The sequence below is a fragment of the Tympanuchus pallidicinctus genome, unplaced genomic scaffold, assembly GCF_026119805.1.
Source record: "Tympanuchus pallidicinctus isolate F22 unplaced genomic scaffold, pur_lepc_1.0 scaffold31, whole genome shotgun sequence".
NCBI classification, from domain to species: domain Eukaryota; kingdom Metazoa; phylum Chordata; class Aves; order Galliformes; family Phasianidae; genus Tympanuchus; species Tympanuchus pallidicinctus.
This window is the reverse complement of record NW_026294749.1, coordinates 2,139,240-2,150,481: the sequence shown is the minus strand read 5'-3', so window position 1 is coordinate 2,150,481 and position 11,242 is coordinate 2,139,240. Positions and strand designations below refer to the sequence as shown.

Genomic DNA, 11,242 nt, shown 5'->3' with positions numbered 1-11,242 from the left:
AGTATCAGTATTTTTTCAGTATTAATACTGTAATTTGCAATTCTGCATGTGTATCCCAGCAAAAAACTCTGTTATTAACACCGGTAACCATTATAATTGGATAAAATATAACCTAAAGAGCTTTTCCTCTAAAGACTGTGAAATAGCAGATAACGTCTCTAGAGGAATGTCACATTAGGCAATGGAAAGATTTCTTCATGTGATTCTTGTCAGCATGGGAAAGCTGAAGCAGTCTGCCTTTTAATACTTCTCTCATATTTTTAAAGTTCTATCTTGTGTGCATCACATTGATGTATTTACTGAGGACCCTTAGAGGATTTCTGTAAAAGTTCTCTGCAAATGTTGTAAATTCAAATAATTTTGTTATTTGATATGCTGTATTGTGAGAAGCTCAATTTAAGAATAGGAGCTATAGGGTTTAACCTTGATTAAACCCAGTTACAAAAAAAGTCTTAAAATATTTAGTGACTCATCTATGGGTACATTCTGGTTGTGAAAATAGAATCCATTTTCCAGCTTAATCACTTCTGTCAATAATTATTACCCACTATATCATATTTTTCAGGTTGTGTAGTACAGTAACCCAGAATAGATAATGACATGTTTTGTTTGCGAAGCTTTTATTAGAATAAATAGAAAGACCATTAATTAGCATTCACAAAATCAGTGATATATCACTGGGATGAAAATGGGAAATAATATCAATCAGGAAGATGTTTTGTTTGGAGATGATTTAAGGAGAAATGGTAGACTTTCTGTATGCTCCCTCAGAAAAAAAGTTACACAGCCTTAAAGTATTTGCAGCACAAATAAGTCCAAATAAGACAAATGGTCTGCTGAAGTTAAAAATTTCATCTGCAAATTGTCCAGGCATGATAAGGATGATTGCCAAGAATGATTGCCCAGCCAATTCAATGGAAAGGACCAGGATTTTCCTGAAAGCTGTGTTCATTTCAGAGAACTCTTATAGAGAAACCACATTCTCAATAACAATGACAGGACTTCACAAAAAAACAAAGCACTGGCCTTGTTTCCCAAGTTATTCAAGCATATTGGAAACATATACACCTTAGATATGAATCCTGAATGTAAGCTGAGAATAAATTCCTGCACATAAAGATCTGAAATTTCACATGCTTCTTTAAGAATATCTCCCTAGATATTGAAGGCTTTCCACTTGGATGAAATATTGCATTGAAATTATGTTACAATACTACAGTAAAGAGGTTTGATTTCTGAGGGGAAGGTAAGCATTATTTCAAGCTCTTTCTCTCTTTAGGGAGACCAATATCTACCAAAGAATAGAATAACATTGGTTGGGTTGAATCTGATCAAGAAGAGGAATGGGTGGTCAGCCCTGAACTCTTCTAACTCAAGGGAATGCTTGATGTTTCCAATTGCCCCTGTTGCACCTGCCGCCTCAGTGCCCTCTTCATTGACTTCCATGAACGCCCCATGGACAGCATCAGAGATCATCAGGTTATCTACTGAAGAGATGCCAGTCAGGTTGGCTGAACGGCTGAACAGGTCAGTCATTCCCAAGGCCATTAATATAGATGTGAGGTTATATTTTTCCTCAATCTTCATGCGGGGCAGGTACACTTTCATGCTCTTCTTTTCCATTGCATTGGTACTAGTCCACTCTCTGAGTTTTTCAAAGTTAATTGTTTTCTCAATCTGCAAAGAGAGGGAAAGAATGAAATACAGAAGGCAAGAACACAGTGGCCATAACAAGTGTATTAATACCACTTGTTACTATTTTTTTCATTTATTTGTGTGCACAACAGAAGTGACACAAGCGTAAATCTAGTTGTTTATCCTTTATGCTTCCTCCTGACTATAGCCTACATATCATCTGTCTTGATGAAGTTCTCCAAAACTTTGTCATCTGAAAATTTTTCCAACAGATCAGATGCCCTTCTGAAAAATCAGGTTTTGATGATGTCAAATCAAATTTGTGCTCATTTGCAGATATTTGCAGATGTTTGCAGCTAACTTTTCAGCAATGCTGTTTGTTTTCTGTACTTCTTATATTTTTCCTATTTTTTCTAATTCAATGAGAAAAGATCTTTTAAAATATCCCTCGTATTTACAAAAAAAAAAAAAAAAAAAAATTGAATTTAATTATTTGTAGGGGTGACTCTTGTGAAAAAAATCTATTAATGGTCATCAACAGAATAATTGGTCCCTGTGACTTGATAATAGTGTGTGAACATTACTTGATCTATGGAAATTGAAATGTCTTCAAAGGAAAAAAAAAATCCTGCTAACATATGTGTCTCTAGTACCTGATGGAGATAACTGCATATACCAACATCCCCTCCTGCAGGACTGCAGCAGCCCTTTGTTTTTTGTTAGCTGTGCTCTTTATTTAATAACATCGAGGCCAAGGCTCTCCTTAGAGGCCAACCTCTGCCTGAGCACCTGGAAGCACCTGGGCCACTGTTGTGCTCTCCTGCCTGGGCAGCACAGCACAGCCAGGGGGTGAGAGGACAGCCTAAGGTCTGAAGGCAGCCAGCTCCCATTCAGCTCAGAACTAGTGGCCTTCCCCCGCCAGGGCCGTACCCGCTCCAGGCCAGAAACCTCATCAGGCAACAGCACCAACATGCTCAGCTCTCCGCTGGCGTAAGGGAGCTCCAGGATCTTCATTTTCTCTGCAGGCAGCGTGGCCACATTAAAGGTATTGTTCAGACACATCATTTGCACAGGTTTGCTTTCTTGCTGCGAAACAGAAGCATGAGGCAATGTGAGCAGGGAGCAATTTTTCTTGAAATTTCCCACTTGCAGTGCCCATGTCCCTACCTTTGTCATTCTGAAGGGCATTTCCTGAGTGTCTTCTGTATTAAATGCTGTCTTCCATATCCCTTTGAAGTAAACGGTGTTAATAAAGACCATCATTGTACCAAAATCAATGGAGCTTGATACAAGCAAATCTTTGATCTGTCCTGTGAAAAGGAAGCAAAGCAGTGAGTGACTAGGCATAGCCTGTCTGGTTTGCATGAATGTCTGCAATGGAGGGCATGGTGAGTTCTGTGGGAGATTGCTTTCACGGCAATAATCAAGTGCTGTTCCTTGGTCTGCCTTTTCTAGACATTTTGAAGAGAGGAAGACAAGGGTATAGATTATGGTCGATAGGAATAAATGTCAGTTATTTTTTAGTTCTTACCATTTGTCTCTTTTTCCACCCAGGAGTTTATGAGCTGCCTTGCTTCTTCAGCAGCTGTTCTGAAGTTAACTTCTTCCACTCCTCCTGTATAGAACTTCCTTGCACAATTTAAGTATTCCTGTAAGCAGACGAATTGTTTGACTGTTAAGAACTTTAAAATAGAAGAATGTGAAATGCAAAATTAATGAAATGGAGAATGATGGTTAAAAGAAACTTCTATCCCTACTCTTGAACAAGTCCAACAGTTCTCTTGCTGTAACTGAATCTTAAAGCTGGACAAGGACACTTCACATATTTAGATTTGTCACTTTTGTCTTCAAACAGGATTCCAAGTTAAAATTTTGAAATAGTTTCTTCATTTTACCATAAAACCTTCTGTTGGGCAAACATTATTGAAGACAGACAATACTCATTTCCTCATCTTCATGCCCACCTTTTCTTTTGAATTCTGTATTCTTACATTCCTATTTTTTTATTTCAAAACTAAAACTTTCTTGAAGTGAGATATTTTATGTGTAGCTTTAAAAAAGATGAACAAAATATTTTAGTCAGTTTCAGTCTCACGCTTTCAAGTCATTTTCTTCCCTTACAAATCACCTTTTTCATTAGAAGACCTTTTTTTAATGAATGAACAGCAATTCTGATTGCTCCCTGTAGCAATTGCTGCATGGGCATGTATTGCAGAGTCACAGAATCTTAGGGGCTGGAAGGGATCTCTGTAGATCATCAATTCAAACCCCCTGCAGGGGTTCCCTACAATAGGTTGCACAGGAAAGCATCCAGATGGGTCTTGAGTATCTCCAGAGCTCTTATGCTATTGCCTGGCCTCCTCCTGAGAGCCACAGAAAGGTTTGGACTCATTCTGTGGCCCAAACCAATTCCCACTGTGGCTCACAGAAGTGCTGAGTCCCTGGCGAGCCCAGTGGGCAATCTCAGTAAGGTTAAGACACACTTCAACTCACCGGAAGAACTGCAAATGTTTTGTCAACGTAGAGTTTGTCAGCAATCTCGAGTGAGTATGTAGCATTTGGCCTGGTAATTTCTGAGAGAAAGTCCTTGAACAAATTGTGGATGTATTCAGAAGAGCCACACTGAGGTGATGACAGGGAAACAAGATGATATATCAGATTAGCTTCTCCTTATCTACCAAATCAGACCCAAAGGACTGTCCCCATCAATAACAGGCCATAGTGGAATTTACCCACAGACCTGGGTTGATGATGATGCATTAAGCAGATAAAAAAACCTATCTCTGAGTCAGTTTCCCTGGCTTTCAACAAGCATGAGTTAGACCCACTTTTCCTCCCTCCACAGATCTGCTTGGTTTTAGAGCATTACCATCACTTTTGACAGTCTGAAACTGCTTGGAACAGAGGCAGAATAGTTCTAGTTTTGTCCTGAGGAGAACATAGGAACAAAAGGAGAGAAGTTATGTCTTTACCTGAGAGTCAGTGGTGCTTCCAGCTCCTGTAATGCTATCAAAATGAAGAGCCTGCAAGAGAAAATGCCAGTGAGAAAAAAACACAAGCATGACCAAAAATGTTGTACATTTAAAATTTACATGTGATGTTTGGAGTAGAGCTGTTAGCTCAAAAACAGAAACAAAAAAAAAAGCCCACAACAAATGCTAGATTAGATGAACTAAAAGGCCGCAAGTGAGCTTGCAGCCGGTGCATACTTCATGTCAAAGAAATTGGAAATAGCCCTATTTCTTAGATTATATTTTTTTCAGTGAGCATCTGTAAGTTAACTTATTTGTGTATTATGCAGTGCGAATAATGTTCTCTCTCTTCCTTTTTTCCCAGGGTTTTATCTTTTTAATACAAAAAATAAAAAATATAGAAAAAATAGATTATGTAGAAGATGTCAGAATTTAGAAAAAAATAATACAATCCCCTGACTATGATCCATCCGGTGAATTAAAACATGTGAGAGCCTCATGAGTAGACAATGTGTTATTACTTAGAAGGAATAACAAGCAGAACTAGAGTCCACTGTCCACGTTACACCAGTGTAAGTAACTCACCTTCTTCATCTGAGATTCAGTGTTACCTCTTGCCCCCAAATAGACCATGGCCAGGGCTGTAAGGATGCTCAGAGGGGAATACAAGATGTTCTCATTGACATGATGGACTTTCATCTCGTTGAAAACATCGAAACAAAATTTTGTATTTGTTACACTGATGGAATCCATTCTGAAATCGGTGTTGTCTAAAGCAAACATTAAAATATATTAGTTGTATTGCAAGGAAGTCAGTGCACTTGAACTTTTGTACACAGTGCACAGCTTATTTTCAGTAAGTAGAATTCAGTAGTGTGGATTTAAAAGGCAGATAAGTGTGGATTTAAATGGCAGATATGTTCTTGGATTTGTGAGCAATCAAAATCCTGTATAGCTACCAGTTGTGTGTAGGCTGGTGACTGTTTTATTTGAAATTTGAGTTATCCTCTGTACATGTGTACTGTGTTGAAGACTTGCCTTGAAAGAAGCTTATTGACAATCATTTCTCATCTTGTACAGAAAAGAAAACATACACAGGTTTGTTCTAAGCCTTCATTCATCTGAGGCTGCAGACCAGACTCTTTACTATAGTTTTTAACATCACTTTTAAGGCCTGTTAATAGATCAGCCCTCTGTGATCCAAACAGCAGTTACTGACAATTTAAAGTCGGTAGGTGTGGAAAAATGCCACGAGTTTTTACTGGATTTACTCTACCTGCATGTAAATGGAAGCTGGATTCTTATACCAACCACTTTATCAGAGGTCTCAAACCTCATCATTACTTTCTTCTTAAAAATAGATTAGGGGAATGGAAGCACAGTGGTAGAAAGAGATAATGATTTACCAAACTCATCTGCTTTATGACAAATGTCTATTAACTAGTACGTGTTCCATTCTGGGTTGACTTAATTATACCTCACTTTTCAAAAATTGTTCTTTAATTTTATTGGCACCTTTTTCATAAAATCCACCTTTTAATAAAACAGCAATTGTTTAGTCTTGTTTCATTTGCAGATACTTCACATCTTCAGTATTTAAACATTTTTTTCTGCCTTTTTTTCTGACATTCTTGTGAAATTTTCCCTGAAGTTTCAGCACATAGCATTTTATCTAACAGTGAAGGAAAAAAAACCTCTTTAGTAAAGAAGACAACATAGAATAGACAACAGTGTTGTAAAGCCAAGTGCAGCAGTAAGGTGTTTATACTGTTCGTATCTTCCCATTTTGTCACAAGCAGAGAGAATCTTCCTAGGGCAGAATTTTCCAAGTGCAGGGTAAATCCAAGATATTCTGCCAAATGTTTCATTGTGTGGAACCAGTACATTCATGTGTTCCATCTCTCTCTTAATTGAATCACATCTGTGATTTACTAAGCTTTACTTCATACAAATACTTTGACTTCATACCTGGCAAGCTGTGAAACAGTACAGTAATGCAGAACACACATGTGAAGGTGAGAATAGATTTTTTAACAAGTCATCCTTTAATTGTTTGTTTTGAAACTGTTTTTGATCACAAACCACAAACATGAAATTCCATCAACATTTTTGTAAGTTTTATGATGATTAAAAAAAAAAAAAAAAGGTTTAGAACATCAATCATAACCAAAAGAAATGCTTACCTTATCAGCTTCACGTGTGATGATAAGAGTACAGCTTCTCAGCTGTACGTGGTACAGCCTTGTAGAACTCCTTGAAATATATCCTGTGTAATGTCATGACACGCCCCAGGCTGCCTGTTCTGTGTTTACCAAACCAAATGATGGATGGAACTCAATGTCAGAAACAAACTTTTACTTGGTTGAGGTTCATTAGGTACCAAAAAAGAAAAAAGAAAAAAAAAGAGGGAAAGAAAGAAAGAGGGAAAGAAAGAAAGAGGGAAAGAAAGAAAGAGGGAAAGAAAGAAGGAAAGAGGGAAAGAGGGAAAGAGGGAAAGAGGGAGAGAAAGAAAGAAAGAAAGAAAGAAAGAAAGAAAGAAAGAAAGAAAGAAAGAAAGAAAGAAAGAAAGAAAGAAAGAAAGAAAGAAAGAAAGAAAGAAAGAAAGAAAGAAAGAAAGAAAGAAAGAAAGAAAGAAAGAAAGAAAGAAAGAAAGAAAGAAAGAAAGAAGGAAAGAAAGAAGGAAGGAAGAAAAAGAAAGAAAGAAAGAAAGAAAGAAAGAAAGAAAGAAAGAAAGAAAGAAAGAAAGAAAGAAAGAAAGAAAGAAGGAAAGAAAGAAAGAAAGAAAGAAAGAAAGAAAGAAAGAAAGAAAGAAAGAAAGAAAGAAAGAAAGAAAGAAAGAAAGAAAGAAAGAAAGAAAGAGAAAGAAAGAAAGAAAGGAAGAAAGAAAGGAAGAAAGAAAGAAAGAAAGAAAGAAAGAAAGAAAGAAAGAAAGAAAGAAAGAAAGAAAGAAAGAAAGAAAGAAAGAAAGAAAGAAAGAAAGAAAGAAAGAAAGAGAGGAAGGGAGAGGAGAGGAGAGGAGAGGAGAGGAGAGGAGAGGAGAGGAGAGGAGAGGAGAGGAGAGGAGAGGAGAGGAGAGGAGAGGAGAGGAGAGGAGAGGAGAGGAGAGAGGAGAGGAGAGGAGAGGAGAGGAGAGGAGAGGAGAGGAGAGGAGAGGAGAGGAGAGGAGAGGGAAGGCAAGGCAAGGCAAGGCAAGGCAAGGCAAGGCAAGGCAAAAAGAAGTAAGAGAGAAAGGAAAAGGTAAAGAAAGAGAGAATGAAAGAGGGAAAGAAAGAAAGAAAGAAATCCCTAAATGAAATGAAGGATATCATGTGGCACCTTGGAGAAAAGGATGGAGCATACTGAAAAGACTGAAACAAAAATATAAAAGCTGTTCATTGAAATTTGAGTACTAAGTATGATTCGAGTACAGAAGCAAATGCTGTGGCATAGATAGTGAAAACAAAGCAAAAAAAAAGTGTGATATTAAGTTATGCACAATGTCTCTAAGGAATTCTAAGTTAATTTTCTTTTTTTTTTTCTTTTCTCTATAACGAGTACTGACATAACGAGTACTGACACTCCAGATCCCTCTAGCAGTCACCATTCTGAGAATATAAAAATGCAGTACATGCAGGACTGCTTGCTGCTCTGTGCCCACCCTGTACTTACTGCAACTTTTCATAAATTCACAGAATTGAAGAATCATTTTAGTTAAGGGGCTCTTGAAGACCGTTGAGTCCAACTCCACTGCAATGAATAGGAACACCTATAGTGAAAACTTGTATGTAATTGTCTAGTTCTTGTGCCTGGTGCCACTTAAACCTGAATTGCAAAACATAAAGCATTTTGTAGAGCAGTCTAGCATTACTAGAGCAGTCTGACTCGGGGAACTTGTGTGCCAACATGGTCTGTGCAGATTGTCAGTAGAAAACTATCAATAAGCATATTGTATAAATACAAATTAATTTTGAAAGCAATATTCAGAGCGTTTGTATTTAAAAAAAAAATGGAACTGAAGAAAGATGTATTGTGGCAAAAGAGATTGAGCAAAGAAGAGACTTCTGTTGCTTTTTAAATTCAGATATTAGGATATTCAGACTGGAGTCAGAAGCTACAAGGAAAGCATTCAAACTCACTGCTACAATTTAGAATGTTGTTTCAAGTTGCTCTTTTCAAACAAGTCACAGCGTCACATGTGAGTTTCAAAATGTGTCTTTTGTACATTCAAAGAACATTTTTACAGATTGCCCACAAGTAACTTCATGTCACATCAGGTGAAACATTCATGGTCTGCAGGACAGTCATAATATACAATAGCAAGCATAAAGCAATCTCATAAATCCTTTGAAATAAAAGAATGGGCAGCAAACAAACTACTTTGACCTCTGAGTATGCTGTGATTTTAAAATAGAACTCCAAAGTCAATAGACAAAATGCCTCTGAAATTGTCTAGAACAAATTATGCTTTCTGGAGAAAATCCTTCTAGTTTTCTGTGCAAGTGGAAAGCCTCTGAATAGCCAATACCTTTCTGCCTAATAGTTAGTCTTGTTCAGCTGAACATCCTAGAGCAATACTAATAATGAAGACCTCTGTCTGTCTGATACATTTAGGTACAACTAATATGTTACATGGTACCATCTATAAGCCAGTCCAGTCTGGTACAGACATTGCTATGCAACAGCAATACTTTTGAGTAAGGATCGTTTGGCCTTAACTCATATTGGTAGCCAATTACATCAAATCTGTTATGAAGGGAGTGAGCTATTCTCTTGCTTGAACAGTACTTAAATTATGACTGCTGTGAGTTCCATTTTGCTGAAGATGATATCTGTGCTGGTGGAAAGACATATCAACTGACTGAATGTGTCTGTTCATGGTGAATATCTTTAATCACACAATTTAGAGCACTCCCCACACTGCAAGATGTTTCTGTGGCTGCTGCCCCTTCTCCCTTTCTTGCTTAAGGCTGTTTTCTGTTCAGTCTTTAACACAGTGCAGCGGTCCATTGTTGTGTACTTGACAGCTCAAAAGTCAAAGGATTATCCAACAAGTAGTACTGTGTCACTTCTACCTTGTAAGCATGCCTTAAATCTTTTTACTATCAAACTCTCTAGCAGCATGTTACAGCTTGCTGTAGAAGAGCCCCATGGGCATTTGTGTACCATTTTCCTGAATCATGTGCTTGGGTCATCACAGACAGCCTACAGCTCAGGATCTACAAAGATACTACAATTTTGTCATAACAGCGAATTTAGAGCACTAATGCTGTTAGTAATTATATGGCTTTCAAAATATCTCTGAGTTAAATATACTCAGCGCTGAGAGGAATATTTTTGTTTTGAGATAGAAAAGGGGCAGCAGATTCCTCCAGAAGAAGTTAATACACATCCCTGCTATTGCTGTTGGACTTATTCTTTCTGTCAAATGAATGGTTAATCTAAAGTGAGTTGCAGAATTTAAAAATCAGTCCACAATAAATGAAAATTTGGATCGTGGTCAGTCATCAGTGCTAATCATCAGAGTATTAGCGTTCTTGGGTAGTCTACTTATCAAGTTTAGATCTGTTGTGAAGTCAAGCAAGATTAGGCAACCCTTCCTGTAGGTGAAATGCTTTCTGGGATAGCTGATGGATTATGCTGTTATGCTGTCCAGCATAGCTGTGCAATGCTGCACAAACACAAAAGGATGTGTTGTTGTGACATGTCCTTTTTTTGACAATGCTTGTCCCAAGAAAGAGGTCAGCTAAGACTTAACTGCTATTTGCTTTTCCAGGTATTTCACTGTGGTCCTGGCCCTAAACTAACAGGCTCTTTGACATCTGATCCTTTCCAAAAGAATATGTAGTCCAGGTCAGCTCATTCTATCACAAAAACATTTGCACAACTAGAGATTTTGTTCTTATTTATGTTTCCACTGTTTCTCTGGTAGCAACAAGCTTATTGATCATTTAGCGTTTGTCCTGCCCACACCAGTGATTTCTTAGTTGCTGTTGCAGAACTTGATGCAATAACTATCAGTGGTGATTTCCCACTCAGTTGTTCTGTGGGGTTCTGTTGCTTCCTTAGTCCAAAGAAAATCAGTGTCTGGTCAAGCTTTTTCAGACAGAGGCTCACAGTGTATCAGACACCTTTCTGCAGCAGTGCTGTGCCATTCTGAAGAGATTGACATCGTTCCTGCACTGCTGCCTTAGCCTGTCTCAGGTGGTGACACAGGTGGTGACAGAGATGTGTATCTCAGTGTTGACAGAGATGATTACTCCAGTGTTCATTCACTAGAGGCACATTCAGAAAGACGTCTGAGTGGCTAACACATAGAAAAGTACACAGAACATCCTTAGTTGGAAGGGTCCCATAAGGATCATCAAATCCAACTCCTGGCTCCACACAGCAGCACCCAAAATTCAAACCCTACATCTGAGAGCATTTTCCAAATGTTCCTTCAACTCAGGCAGCTTGGGACCATGCCCAGTGCCCTGGGAAGTCTGTTCCAGAGCCTGATCACTCTCTTCGTGACCCCCAACCTGACCCTCCCATGACACAGCTCCATGCCGTTCCCTCAGGTCCTGTCAGTGTCACCAGAAAGCAGAGCTCAGCACTGTTCCTCTACTCCCCTCAGCTCCTCTGCTCTGGGCTGAGCAAACCCAGGGACCTCAACA

At 38.3% G+C, this 11,242-nt stretch overlaps 1 protein-coding gene across 1 annotated transcript; it reads right to left on the bottom strand.

Annotated features, from left to right (window-relative positions):
- Positions 1–433: 433 nt before the first annotated feature.
- Positions 434–5,410, bottom strand: LOC128087758 (ovalbumin-related protein Y). The gene is made up of 7 exons (XM_052697636.1): positions 5,193–5,410; positions 4,608–4,658; positions 4,129–4,257; positions 3,167–3,284; positions 2,803–2,945; positions 2,566–2,721; positions 434–1,677 (listed from the first exon to the last, which is right to left on the bottom strand). The coding sequence occupies exons 1-7, from the start codon at positions 5,388–5,390 to the stop codon at positions 1,276–1,278; spliced, it is 1,197 nt and encodes a 398-aa protein (XP_052553596.1). The 5' UTR covers positions 5,391–5,410; the 3' UTR covers positions 434–1,275.
- Positions 5,411–11,242: the final 5,832 nt, after the last annotated feature.